At 44.0% G+C, this 15,029-nt stretch overlaps 2 protein-coding genes across 3 annotated transcripts in view; one reads left to right on the forward strand and one right to left on the reverse strand.

Moving 5' to 3' along the window:
- Positions 1-1,576: 1,576 nt before the first annotated feature.
- Positions 1,577-4,836, forward strand: SMIM32 (small integral membrane protein 32). Its single transcript, XM_032703238.1, has one exon. The coding sequence runs from the start codon at positions 2,807-2,809 to the stop codon at positions 3,125-3,127; it is 321 nt and encodes a 106-aa protein (XP_032559129.1). The 5' UTR covers positions 1,577-2,806; the 3' UTR covers positions 3,128-4,836.
- A 5,318-nt stretch (positions 4,837-10,154) lies between these two features.
- Positions 10,155-15,029, reverse strand: part of SMAD5 (SMAD family member 5) — a 33,953-nt gene continuing 29,078 nt past the window's right edge. The window contains exon 8 of one of the 2 annotated variants that reach the window (XM_032703038.1): positions 10,155-14,951. In XM_032703038.1, the coding sequence (XP_032558929.1) occupies positions 14,808-14,951 (144 nt within the window). In that variant the 3' untranslated portion in view covers positions 10,155-14,807. The remainder of the gene's footprint in view (positions 14,952-15,029) is intronic. The other variant, XM_032703039.1, reaches the window with a different exon arrangement.

A 15,029-nucleotide genomic window follows, 5' to 3' on the forward strand; every position in this document is an offset into this window, starting at 1 on the left:
AGGCACTGCCCTGGCAGAGCAAACAGCCCCTTTGCCCTCTCCCAGCAGCCAGGAACCCATCCCATACTCGTGACTGTGTCACCCACCTCCAGGGACACCTCCAACAGCTCGGGGGAACACTCCCCACAGGCGTGGGAGGGAGGTGAATGGTGCCAAGGACCCCCTGGTAGAGCCCTTCCTTCTCCACCTCTGCCCAGTTTGACTCCAAACCATCGAGGGGAGCACCATGGGACTGCCAAAGAACACACATTTCTGTGCAGGGACAAAACACACCACTGACTGTGACATTCATGTGCATCTTCTGTAGTATTTTTCCCCCTGTTACAGAGTTGGTAACATTTGCAGAGAACCTGTACGTGAATTAAGACCACCCACACTATTTGTAGGATTCAGCCCCAGATACCTTCTGGTTTCCTTTTTTTCCCTACAGGCTAATAAAAACAATAAAGGAAAATAAATAAAAAAGGATGCAAAGTTTGGTTATGCTCAAAAAACAGTTCAGGGAAGAGAGAGTTGAAGATGGGATGGCGCTGGGAAGACACCCAGCCTTGTGGTGCTGCTGCTCACAGACTCTCCCACTTCAAGGAGACATGAAAGCAGACATTGCAACATGACAGTTGTAAACTCTATTAGTTTTTTTATGGCTCTGTTGATTTTTCCAGCCCCCATGGCTGCCTGCCTGGGAATCCTGTTCTTTGAACCCACACAGAGTAAATAAATAAAGAATAACTACTGTGGCTCTGCAGGCAGGAGATGTGTCCCCGGGAGGAGCACTGGGTACAGGCAGGAAAAGCTCCCCCTTCCATCCTGCAAGAATTGGAGCACTTGGGCTGAAAAAAGGAGGGAAAGAGAGAGAGAGAAACAAAAATCAGGAAAACCTTCCTTAGAGTAAGATCTTTTGAATTGAAAGGTCCCCAGGACTTGGAGATAAACAGGCAGGTGATGGTTTTCCTGAGGGTGGATGCAGGAGGACGTGAACAGGGATGTGGCAGAGATGTGGCAGAGATGTGACAGCTTCCATCCACCCCAGCAGAGCTGCTGGAGGCACAAGGGCTTTACCTGGAGCACCTGGAGCTCGAGAGGAGATGAGGAACACACTGGCCAGGGTCTCAGAGGGTATGGCAGGGATTTAATTTGATTTGATTCAAATCTAACTGACCAGAAGATTTCTCTTCATTCCCCCTCTCTCCCGGCAGAAACTTTTATTACATTAAGTGAAATGTTTCACCACTGGGGCTGTTGGCTGCAATAGCTCATCCTAAGCAGCTTTAGTGTTTGCTGGGATCAGCCCCCACTCCATGGGATGTGTGTGTCACCCTTTCCTCTGCCCAGTTATTCCTCTTTCCCTCGCTCCTCTCGCCTCCAGCTCTGTCCCCCGCCCCCTTTTTCAAGTTGCAATGCGGGTAAAATAAAAGTATTAACGGCGCTTATCTGATGCATGGGAGATGTGAGAGGAGCTGGCAAGCAGCCAGCAGTTAATAGCAGCATAAAGCAATTTGATGCAAAAAAAAAAAAAAATTAACATGGTAATTGTCAGGCTGGAGAGGGTGCTGGGGATCGTGGAGAAGGAGGGAAAAAAAAAAAAAGAAGACATTGATTACTCTAGATTTTAATAATAAAGGTCTGAGGAAGAAAGGAAGGTTTTGAGGCAATTTTCTTCTTTTTGTCCCGTTCTCTGCTACCCTCCCCCAGCTCAAAACCTCCAGCCAGAGCCTCAGGCACTCACGGGAATTTATCCGAAGATCTCTTCCTTTTTAGCATCGTGTCACTGCCAGATGCACCACGGGCTGCGGAGCTGGTCGGCACCACCACGCACTTCTCCCTTTCCCACGGAGGGAAGCGACGCTGCGCTGGAGCTCCTGGAGGGGGGAAAGTCATGTTGGACAGAGCCCTGCACGCTCCCACCTCAGAGCTGGGCTGAGCTGAGGGCAGAGAGGAGCTTCCCAAAGAACTGACCCTCTCCCATTCCCAGGGAGGCTTTTTTTGGTGTTTCTTTTTTTCTGAACAAAGGGACATCGCTCAATTATTATTATTATTACTATTTTTAAATTTCTTTTTCTCGGAGCAATTGAAAGGAGTGCCTGGAAAGCTGAAGCACAAAGCTCAGCCTCTTCCCGCCGGCTCCACAGCGCGCCGTTAACTGGGATTAAGAAAGTCAACTAATGCTTCCCAGCGCCAGGATTTCAGCAGCACGGAGCCTCCCGAGGCAGGAACCGCGACGGCAAATCCAGCAGGATCTCGAGGCAGCAGCTGCCTCTCCCCGCAGATGCCATTTAACCCTGGATTTATGAGCATCCCGCTCCCGAAAATCAGCTGGAAACCCATCGTGCCTCCCCTGCACGGACAGTGAGCGCTGCCAGCCCCAGCCTGGGCTCCTCTGCTGGAAGAGGTTCTCTCCAGCCCCATGCAGGTGGAGCAGTGGCACGGGGCTCCCAGCACATCCCAGGGGCTCCCAGCACATCCCAGGGGCTCCCAGCAGATTCCCAGAGCTCCCAGCACGTCCCGGCTGACCAGCAGATGAGCCAGTGCCTCTCCCCAAAGGAGGCGTGCTGGGGGAACCAGGGCCAGGACACGAGGTACCTGCATGGTTTTTGATTCCTATTTGTGGATGAATGCCGTAAATATGAGCCAAGAAGATTTCAAAGAAAGCCACCGAGGCGTGCAAGTGAATTAATTTGCTTTTAGACAACATGTGGCCGGTTTGCAGCCTTTTGCAGGCAGGACCATTATTTCTTTCCCATGCCAAAGGCTGACTGCGTTTGCCCTCCTGCTTTACTTCTGCCGTGGAGGATATTTAAGCAAGAACATGTATAGTGAATTGCTAAATTCAACCAGTGCCACTGAAGCTCATCTAATCATTCAGACCAACACTCCCTACCTGGGCAGCACCCCGAGACCCGTGAGCTCCTCCGCTCTTTACATGTCCACAGCCAGGGTGTTGAAGGAAGGGGAAATAAATAAGCCAGACCTGGTGACTTACATCATTCTCTTTTTCTTTCTGCTCTTGACCGTGACATTCATTGTGCTCTTCATCAACTGCCAGCTGAAAAATTCTTTCTTTGCCACTCTTCCTTACGACAGATCGCTCCGGGAGGCGAGGAGCCCGTGGAGGACACAAGCTGTCTGACACCTCCCAGCCCGGCAGGAGCGGGCACCGCGCTCCCTGCGACACCAGGAGTCAGTGCCATGGGCCAGGGAACGGATGTGACCCCCGTCAGAGGAGGACACGGCTGAAAAATAAGCTGTCTGCAAATCCAAGTAGCTGTAAATAAAAAGCTCTGTTATGCAGAGAACGCTTTAGCAAATTTACACGGTTTGTGCAAAAAAAAAAAAACCAAACCAACCAAACAAAAAAAACCCCAACCGCCCCGTGATTCCAGATTAAGCTCTATAGGTATGCAAATGTCATCATCCACCCATTCAGTGGCCATACAAGGATAATTGTATTAACAACAATCTCTGATTTGGGCATCTGGTGGAGCTTGTTCCCCGTGTTTATGAAGCTACAGCGTCAAATGGAACAAACAGAGTGGATTTACCTCCCAGCCCCACACTGAGATGAGTTTACTTTCCAGACTCGTTTCTCCCAACTGCTGCTGGAGCTGCATGGTGATGCTGTGGGAGGCCTGCCAGGCAGGGGGAGAAAATGAAAAACGTTTATTTAGACTTTTGATTGTCATTCTGTTAAGGGTGTTTTTGATGTCTGAATGCGTCATCCATCGGGTTTTAAGTTACCAGTTGTGTGAAACACTTAATACTTAAGGAATTTGTTTTCAACTCTCATAAGCTACAAAGGAAATCGTTTGCCACGGCATGAAACCAAAATAATCAAGATGGGGAGAAGTGGGGAGGGAAAATGAATATCATTAATACCATGTAAACTAATGAAAGGGGAGAGCAGAGTGCTCCGAGTTCAGCACATGAAGTGGAGAACTTCTGAAAGCCATAAAACACAGCTTCAGAGGGATATTTGCTTTACTGCACAGTATCCCCTCTCCTTGTTCTTTATATAAATTAGAAGCATGAGTTATCAATACGGCAACAGCTTGATTCAACACCACCATTTTTAAATTATTAAAAACCTGATTTTGTTCTAAAAGCTTCTGCTTAACCCTGGCAGCTGACATGCTGTTTTATAGAGGCTGATTCCTTGTAAACCTGCAGTTACAGCACAATTCCAGGTCAAGCTGCATGAACCCCAGAACAGCATCTGTAATTCCCACACACAGTGGCCTAAGGGCTTTTCTTTTTTTTCCCTTTTTTTTTATTTTTGATTCCAGTAGCTCAAAACACAACAGAATTGCAGCTATTCAGAAACAACGAGTCCTAAACCCTATTTTAGCTCCAGTTTGGGGTACTGGATCATCTGTCAGTGGAATGGGGTTCAAATGGTATAAAATGCTGTGTCCATAAATACAGTCTTAACCTGCAGAGTGCAACAGAGGAGCTGTGTGTTTATATATATAAGTACATAACTTATTTCATCCAGAAGAGGAGATTTTACAATGCAATTACACACCCATAAGGCTTGCGCTGAAGCACAGAGACAAAATGTGTATATACAGGAGTCTGTCTGCAAGCTTTTTTTTTTTTTACACAGAAATTGCACAGTTAATTACAGTTCCATGTCATTGTCTTAGTTACCATGGTTTATTTTGCTCAAGTTAAACTAATAAATAACAGGTTTTAATATTTTATTCCTTTATAGGTGGCCAATATTTCCTCTGAACCAAATTTAACTGGTGTAATTCCGGGCAGTTACTCTAATGTAGAAAGCAAGAATAAATTCAAGTGTGTTTCTCTCAGCCCTTTTTGAATAAATCAAGTTTTATCAAATCAGGCATTTCTTATTTATTTTTAAGCAACAACAGCTTGTTTTCAGCTCTCAGCCATAACGAGGTGGGTCTAAGAATTTCTGCTGGCAAAAGCCTCAGAACCTGACAGAGCACATGTTGTGTTGCACTCAATTTAAATGTTCAAAAATAACTCTGGAATAATCCCATTTTTTTCCACAGTCTGATTGGAGTAATACTCCAGAAGAACCTGTCATGCTGAGAGTGTTAGCTGGTTTTCTGGGAAAGCTTTTATGCTCTCTGTGCTGCTCTCATCAATATCCAGAATTATTTCTATTGTAGAAGAAATTCTATTAATGACATTCAGAATCAGAGAATCCCAGAATGGTTTGGGTTGGAAGGGACCTTAGAGACCATCTCACCCCACCTTCCACTACACCAGGTTGCTCCAACCTGGCCTTGAACACTCCCAGGGATGGGGCAGCCACGACTTCTACCCCATGTGGGAGACACACACATGGAAAACACGTGACAAATTCTGCTTCACCAGGCTCAGAATTCAAGCTGACCAAAAAAAACCTCTTTCCAACCCCCAGCACACGAGAGGAACCCAGAGGGATTCCTTCCCTTGCTGGGGCTGCTCCATGAAGTGCAGGACACCCACGGGGTCCCACGTGGATTCTCCATCCCTTCTGCCAGTCACACCCTGCCCCTGACACAACCACACCATTCCCTGGCTCTTTTAGCAAATCCCACTTTCTCCAAGTGCCTTCCCAAAGAGCCTCTCCAAGCTCACAGCCCTCCCTCCTCCTGGTGGCTTCTCCTCAGGGCAGCCCAGAGGTGGGTAACACACCGAAACAGGAGGGATGAGTAAAGCGGCAGAAATTTGGGACACAGGGCAGGGTGGCCCCAGTTCAGGGAAACTCCTGATGCCATGCTTTGCTGTCAAAAGCTGAGCAGCTCCTGTAACACTCTGAGGAGCATCAGCACACTTAAAATACCCAGTGCTCTGGTAAACCTGCCTGGTAAATAAGGTCCTAACTCTCCTCCTGGCCAGGAAACAACCCATCACTTCTACCTGGAAGCACTAAGACCTTTTACATCTGATGCCATCCTTCCAATGGACTATTAATATTGTTATATTTCATTCTGTTGGCTCTAATCTCTTAGTCCATGGATGGTTTTGGATCCATCCAGTGCAGCACTGGCACTGAGTAACCAAGGACAAGCCACCAGCACAATGCTCCTCTGAGAGAATCCCATAACTAGGTGCTCACTCATCCCATTGCTCTGCCTGAACACTGGGTTTGTTAACATTTTTGGGACCCAGCAGGACCCATCTCCTCACATTTCCTACTCGAGCTGGGTTTCTCTATTGGTATTTTTCCTCCTGCACTTCCCTTTCCCCCAAACAAAAACCAGGAGCTGAGGGTTTTTGTTTTTTACACCCCACACCACACGGCCATCACATGATGCCTGGGAAGGACTCACCTGGAGGACTCACAAGTCAGTCAAACTGCACAGCAAGGCAAAAGAATAAATCCTAAAAGCTAAATATTGCATGTCAGCAGAGCATGGCCAGACCTGATCCCAGTAGATGTATTGGGCAAGGGGCTCAGTTCTGCTGTGCCAAGGCACATGCTCTCCCATGCTCTGCCCGTGGGCCTGTTCTCCCACACCTTTAGAGAGCCAGGAGCTTTATCTACCTGATACTTGAAACATTTAAAATGCTGGCAGATAGATCAGACTGAGAAGAGGAAAGGAAGAGAGATCTGGTTTGTGTTCACAGCACATTTGTCTTTAGGAGGTTGTTTCTTCCAGAAACTACAGGTACAAGCAGAGGGGTTTGGTTTAAATCTCTTAATCCATAAAGTCTCCCAGACAGCAAATTACAGTCACATCTTTGCAAGTTTTTTTCTTCCTCTTTCCCTGATTTTTGCCCTCCTGGTAGCATCAAATTCCTCCCTGCAGGGCTGAGCCTCTGCCCAGGTACTTCATGCAGTGCATAAAGTACCACTGGTGAATTATCTTCATGGACACACTCTAAGCTTGCACTCCCAGTTTTAATATACTGTATTTACCTCTAATTTCTTACAGGAAACTTAAGGAGAATTTTTTCTATAAAAATCTGTGAGTGAGACTGTCCACCAGACACCTCAAATCTCAGAAAAACTGGTCTCCATTTGGCTTGCACAGAAAAGAGCCCATTTTGTCTATTTTGTGTCTGAAGTTGAAGTCACCCACACAGCTCGAAGCTGTCTGGAGAGGCTCCGGAGTTTGCTGACAGCAGATTCTCTACCTAAAACCCTTCAGAAAATGAGACTTTGCAGGAGTGGCTGAATTACAAAGCACTTCTTATTTAGTCCTGGAAATAGCTTCTGTCGCTGCCAACAACACGGTTACTTCTCAAAAAGAGAATGGGGATAAAAGGTGTTTATAGAGAACAAAATAAAACTGGCCTTGGGACAAAAGAGCTGCTAATTTAAAAAGTTTGGAGGGTTTTTTCTATGTCTTATGGGAAAAAGGATGAGCCCTGCAAGGAGCAGGAACACAGAATGGAGATGACCCACCCTTCCCAGCCACATACATTTAAGGAAAACACTGTGGCTAGCAATCAAAATTCTGGATAAAAGAGAATTTAACGTGCTGTTTATATGATTTTCTATAGATTTGTGTCTTCATTTCTCACAGTAAAGTGAAGACTTTCAGTATTTTTAGCAGAGATGTCCCCCCAGAACCACTCACTGTGGGATTGGCCAACTTGTCCTGGCTCAGGTGTGACCGTCCCACTCGGGACACTGCCGGGACGTGGCTTCTTGCCATCCTTAGGAAAGCAGGTGATTGTCACTCCAGCACAAACTTGGGGTAGCACTGAAAAATACATATATTTATCTTACCTGGCAAGGCCTCTCTGCTGGGATAGATTTCCCACCTCCAGATGTTTGCAGTGAACTTTTAGACTGGGTGGGTTTTTTTGTAACTCCAGCGTTCTGTGCTGCCAGTGACTGCAAGGTTTGTTTTTAATGCACCCCTCCCATGCCCTACAACCACATTTACCAGCTGATGGAACTGCACTTACCTTCAGGATCAGAGAACAGGAGGATTAAGAGAATCCCAAACCAGAGGCTTCCCTTGGATTTGGACTCAACTAGAGGCTAAGAATGTTGCTTAAAGAAGTACTTGAACCTGTGGCCCCATAAGGCAGGTAAGAACAACAGGATACTCAAAAAGGACCTGCTGAAACCACTTGGAAATTGTAAAACCCTGAAGCACCTGTCATATAGGTATTGCATGGGTTTGACTGTCTTTTATTAAGGTTTGCTCCCTCTTTTCATGGGAAGGTACCACTGGAATTCCATCAGCTGGAGGCTTCTTATTCAGTATTTTGTGATCTAGTCCTTTGACAACGTGGATGGACTTTGGAGACCTCGTAGGATGTTTTTAGAGGAAAATCCTGCTAAATATAGAACTATGGGACAAAGAAAAAGCCAGACTGCCTGTTTCAGCCTACCCATGACAAATGGCTGGCACAGAGTCTGGTTTGACTTCTGCTGTTCCCACAGCACAACGGGAAGCCCAGAGATTTCAGATTCCGAGGGAAAGCAGAGCCAGCACCATCACCGAGGGCAGTCCAACGGGTTTTTTAATGCTGGCAGTGTCTGAAACACAAGCCCTAAAATCACCCAGGCCAAAAGGTTGGATCTGGCATGTTAAATGGAACCGGGATTTCCACACCAAGTGCACAGTTTGGGAGAGGCCTTTGGAAAAAGGCTGATTTAGAGCACTGACTTCACCCTCCCATCACCAGCGGCCTCTGACCAGAGCATCTGCAGTAAAAGGAATTGCCCAAATTTTCCGAATCTCTGTGAAGCTGTTTTCCCAGAGGAGTAGGATCTCCTGGGAAATCAGAGAAGGAAGCACTCCAGAACAAGAAAGGAAGATGACTCTTGGCACAGGGTATAGAACATCCAGTGTTCAATTACTTTAAATGCCAGGGGGATATTTGCTTTTTTTATGAACAGAAGTAGCCTCTGACTCATTTAACAATGTAGGTTGGAGAGGGGGTGGAAAAGGGCTGTTTCACCCAAAAGCTTTTTTTTTCCTCTGAAAAAAACCCCATGAATGAAGAATTTCAGAGCTTACTTTTGCTGCTCACAGAGTTGCTACTAAACCTCTACATTCCCCAGCAAGATTAGCAAAAACCTCTTCATTTCTATAAAACAGTGATTTAAAACTTTTAATAACCAAGATTTTTTTGTTTCCTTGCTTTTTACTTGTATAGAAAGCTATTGTTTAAAGTCCACATAGAGTTGCTGGAAAGCCAACAAGCCACTGCAAGACTTATTTTCAGACCTTGCTCACAAATTAATCTGTTATTCAGGTTATACTGTCCCAGGAAATCTTCTGGGGACTTTATATGGCAATCATTGTTTTGGAAGCAAATTCATCAAAACAGTACAGGGGATACTGATACAAAACAGCATCAAGAGATAAATTAAGAAAATAAATTATTACCTGAGTGATTGGATCCTCATGTTCAGAGCAAAAAAGCTCATTATTGAGAAAATGAAAGAATTTGAGAGTATTACTGCAGGTGGCCAAATTGAATCCCAAAGCAGGAAGCCCAGACCAGCTGAAGTTGATGTATCAACACTTTCAGTTTTACACCAAACCATCTATCACTGTGGGATTGGGATTCGGTGGTTTTGTACTCATCCTGCCCAAAAAAAGAGATTTAATAAATGCTAATTACTTTTCAACCTCTATTTCTGCAGTATCTGGACAAACAAGGGAAAAGTTTTCTTCCCCTTGATCTTAAAAAATAAGCCAATACGCAGCTCACTGAACTGCTCCTAAATTTACACTTTATTGTTAAAAGTCCTTGAGTTTCATGAGATCTTTGCACAGCCATCATTTCAATGAAAGGCAGTTGCTCAGCAGTTCAAAGCTGGACACATTCAGGCATGATGAGTTGTTAAAAAAAAATGTTATGGTTAAAAAAAAACCCAACCACCCCCAACATATTTATCAAATTCTTGCTGAAGTCTTACAGGTAAACATTCTTTTGTACCACCAAAAATAATTTTTATAAATACTAAGAAATTGATACCATTTGGGTTGGCTGCATTCTACAAGAACAGCTCTTAAATAGGGTAATGAAATAATTTAGTCTCTGCTTCCAAGTAGCTTTTGCATTATCAAAAAGCTCCAGAAAAGTATTTTAAAATATCAAGATCACCTTTGTATAAGGAATTCTATGTACACAGAGAGGCATCAGCAGCAGGAGTTACAAGTGATAAATTAACCCTTGGAAAACACTTGAGACATATAGAGTAACAGATAAATAAAACCAATAAAATCTGTGGGTTTTCTGTTTCGTTTATTGAAATATGAGCAGCAGTATGCAAAAAATATCTTTAAAAACATAACATAGCAAAACCTAATCATTTTAAAATTAACAAAATAAAAAGATGTTTAGAGTTAAATGAAAAACAAAACAAAACAACAAACCTCATTGCTAGAACTGTGTTTCCTACAATGTAAACAAAAGCATAAAGGTTATGCTTGCAACGAACACAGAAGCAGGTTTATGGAGCAGCACAAAAAAGCAACATACTGCTGTAAATCTGATGGTTTGGTCTATTGATTTGAACTCAGAATGGGGAAACCTTCCTAACCAGAAACTTCACAACTACAGACAAAAAGTTAGTCACGTTTGCTGTTTGAAGCAAAACATTTAGAAAATGTTTTGGGGTTTGGGTTCTTGTTTGTCTGTTTTTCTAGAAACCATCACTAGCAACTTGAGCAAGTAAAACAATGGCATGAAAAAATTATTATTTCAGCCTAGGGAGGAAGCCTGACACATTTTAATGTCGTCTAGAGTTACAGTGCAAGGATCCAAGTTAATCTTACACCCAAGAACCGACAACTTTCACATTTTAATACTGGGAGGAAAAAAAAAATCATCATTTTGCTTCAAGCAAAAACTAGAAGAATTCCAATACTTTAAACAATTCTACCCTAAATTGTAACACCAGTTGAATCACTGTTTTGCCTACTGGGCTGTTAACTTGTCTCTCATCAGGCACACTAGAAAATTGTGGTTTGGTCCTATAGATAGTCTAAGCCAATGTCAGCCCTTGCAGCCTGATGCAGTTAAACGGGTGTAAAACACAAGGCACTGATTGACTGCCAGCACTGAGGTGCCCAAGGAGCAAGATCCAAGCTCTTATCCCAAGGACTGCAAGAGCAATCCCAGCAAGGATGGGTGTCAGCCTGCTCCAGGCTCTGCTGGTGCTGCCAAAGCTGCCAGTCAATGCTGTGGTTGGTGCAAAGGAGATGCCCAAAAAGAAGAAAATACACTAAAAAAGTCAAATCAGTTTTCACTGAAGGGTAACGCTCAATCCGAGCTGGGCTACACTGGAAAGGCTCCTTCTTCCACTACCACACCACTGGCTGATTTAATTTCTCCATCCCTCCATCTGGATGAAGAAGTGATTTATACACAGGATGCTGCCCCAGCAGCAGCACTCCCTGCTCTCCCTGGACTTGACACATCGTTAGGGTCAAAAAACCCTTCCTCCAATCCATCTGTGCACCGATATCTCATTTTGTATCAGCAGCACAGATGAACTAAACAGGATTAGGAACACCATGAACCAGCAGCACACAAAATTTGCTCACTAGAAAGCACCCAAAAAGCTCTGCTTAAAAGGAACAGAGAAGTAGAAGGCAGACAAATCTTCCTGGGTTTGCCCCTGCTCCTGCCCTGCCAAACCAGCAGTCACAAGGATATCCCAGCATTGCAGATATTACAGTTCCAGAACATGGACACAAGCAGAAAAAAATGCCAGAGCACTTTAGCACTTAATGACAGCATCAGAAGTGGGTTAACTGGATATTATTGCAGAAATTATGGTTCAGTGCACGGGCAGCCAACCAAACCACAACACCAGCACTAAGCACCAGCTCTGGCTCACAAACACCCACCTCAGCACCCATTCTTGAGTCACTCAGTTGGCCACATAAAAGCACACAAGTGAACAGAGATGAAGCCAGGTGAAAAACATCTTGGATAAAGTAAAATCTTGTACCTACAATTGCAATCTTTCCTTAATTCAACGTGCCATGGCATTTATTACAAAAGCTAGTCAAGAAAAATAATACTCTGTAGTGTCAAATATACATATTCAGCTACTTGACAGAAGTCAGGCCCCAAGGAGAAGAAAACAGAAGCTGGATTCTGTGGCCAACTGACTTGGCATCTTATTCAATCAAAAGAACTGTCTGTGGGTTGCAGCTTCAAAGAATGAAAGAGAAGACCCCAAAGGTAAACAGCAAATAATGTTCCTCCCCTTCTCCTGAAGATGCACTTGTTGGTTTTTAAACACACTTGAGAAACTGTTTAAAAAACCCCCAAAATACCAAAAAAACCCATCCCAAAACACCAAGTAATACAGAAATTCCTGTACAGGAGAACATTAGGGTTCTGCAGAAGTGTTACAGTTTACTCCTTTAAGGCATTTCAGAAGAAACATTTTAAGGACACGTAAACAATTTGAATCCTTTGAGATCATTTGTTACGCAGGTACCATACGATGTATGATTTCCACATCTGAGCAGAAAATGCCATTCAATAGAAGACACAAGAACTTGTGTAAGCAATCAATGTCTCAGGCTTGCAGTAATTAACTGCAACACATCTTTCCAAAATTATTTGCATATTAGAGTTTTCAGCCTCTCCTCCAAACACTGAACCCTTTGCTGAAGAGATATTCAGGAAAGAGAAAAAGGAAGGTGAGAAGTTAAAAAATACAAGAGGTTTTTTCTGCATGCAAAGACATTTTGTATATAATTCACTTCTCTTAGAGTATTTCAGCCTCCTTTTTTATCATAAAAAGGGGGAAAACAGGTACAAGCTATTTAGCTGATTTCTTTTAGTGTTTAGTACAGTGTTTGAATTCTCCACCAAAGCTCACTGATGCAAACTTCCTGAAGTTCACCGAGGTCTTACACCCGGGTCAGGGCAATCCCAGACACACCTACAGCTCGAGTGGAGTAGGGATTTGGAACAGCCCTGGGAGAAGGACCTGGGGCTGCTGGTTGATGACAAAATCCCCATGAGCCAACAGTGAGTGTTCACAGCCCAGAAACCCACAGGATCCTGGGCTGCTTCAGAAGGCTCGTGGGCAGCAGGGCAAGGGAGAGGATTCTCCCCCTGGGGTCTCCTCTTGTGAGACCCCACCTGGAGCACTGGGTACAGTTCTGGAGTCCCAAGCTCAAGGCCATGGAACTGCTGGAGCAAGTGCAGAGGAGACCACGATGTTGGCAAGAGGACTGGAGCATCTCCCCTGTGAGGGCAGCTGAGAAAGCTGGGGCTGTTCAGCCTGCAGAGGAGAAGGTTGTGTGGGGACCTCACAGCACCTCCCAGGCTCTGAAAGGGCCTCCAGGGAACCAGAGAGGGACTTTGGTTGTCAGGAACTGCAGTGACAGGACAGGTAGTAACAGGTACAAACTGGAATAGGGAAAATTTAGTTCAGATATCAGGAAGAAATTTTTTCCCGTGAGGGTGGTGAGGCACTGGCACAGGTTGCCCAGGTATGCTGTGGCTCCTCCAACCCCAGCTATGTTCAAGCCAGGCCTTGAGTGACCTGTTCTAGAGGGAGGTGTCCTGGGCTTGGCACTAGATGATCTCTGAGGGCCATTCCACCCCCTGAGCATTCCGTAATTCTGTGATTCCTTACATGGGAGGAATTTCATCATCATATTAATGCAGTTCTTCAGTCCCACAAAGCTGCCAACTACAGTTACAAGTCTTCTGATTGAACTCCTGCCACGAGGGCCAGGAGTGAGACCACCCTTTCATGTAGGCTACAAAGAAGGGATTACTTTTGGTCATTACCAACAGGTCTGCATTAAATTATCTGGAAGTAAAAGCTTCTGCATTCAGTAACTCATTTGCTAAGCCACTCACAGTCTTCAAAGAGACTCAAACTCATACTGAAAGTGAATTAAATACAGTGTAATCACTAATACTGTGTAATGTCTACTGAGAGATTAAAAAGGCCTACACAGATCAATTCCAGACAGGTAAAATAAACAGCTAGAACACCAAAAAGAAAACAAAAAACTTATTCCTTCCAAAAAGTAGTAAGCACTGCCATTTACAAATAGTAGTGTTTATGTTAAAAAAGAGAAGGGTACCTAAAAAGAGACAGCCTTGGCAACCAAATCCAAACTGCATGAGTGTAAATCAAAGTAAACCAAGAATTACTACTCCAGAAACGTGCAAGATGTTTACCTTGTATCAATTACTATTTTAAATGGTGGTTAAAAGAGATGTTACAAAACCAAAGTGGGAAAAGGCTAAGAACTGCTATTCTGCATTAACATACAGTGTGTTTATGACAGCATTTTCCAATAGAAAATACAAGTGTTTTTACACCACTCCAATATTTGTAAAAAAAAAAAAAAAAATCACATTGTTCAATCTGAGGCAAATTAGCCATAATAAAGTCTAATTTTGCTTACGACAGATGTCAACCTTAAGATGTTTAAACCACTATGCTAAAAATACAGCTTGCAAGCTGGAGCTGCACATGTTCAAACAGTTTCATAAACATTAAAAAAAAAATCCCAAACTATGATATGTATTTATTTTCTGAAGTCAGTCTCCATGTTCTTGTCCCTACAGGACAAAAAGATTTTCCAGTTAAGACATATGTCTGTTTCAGTTCTAGGGGAAGGAGGGGAAAAGTGTTCTGAATTTCTCAATAGACTATTTTTTCCCTTAGGGCTCAACTGTCACTTAAGCATCACAAGAACAATTTGAAATGTAAAACTGATTAGCTATACACAATGGAATTGGTCACAGAGGGATTTAAAAAAAAAACAACAAACCAACACAATTAAACCATAAGATCCATTCTCCATATAGCTCACAGTATCCACTGGAAGTTGCTCTAGAATTAGAATAAGTTCGCTAAAAATAAGGCTGGAGATAGAATGTCAGCACTATGAGACAGATGAGATGGGATTAAGAGGAGAACCCATTTGGGTAAGTACTTTATCCAGCCACTGGAGGGGCCCGTGGAGGTGGATCTCTATCCAGCACGGGGTGCTCGTGACGTCCTGTCGGTGGTACTCGGCTCCCCAGCCCTGCAGGGGGAACACAGGGTTAGCCAGCAACGGCAGGACACGGTTCTCTTATAAAATAACACTAACAACAAGCAGGAA

Source organism: Chiroxiphia lanceolata, chromosome 15, assembly GCF_009829145.1.
Source record: "Chiroxiphia lanceolata isolate bChiLan1 chromosome 15, bChiLan1.pri, whole genome shotgun sequence".
Classification (NCBI taxonomy): domain Eukaryota; kingdom Metazoa; phylum Chordata; class Aves; order Passeriformes; family Pipridae; genus Chiroxiphia; species Chiroxiphia lanceolata.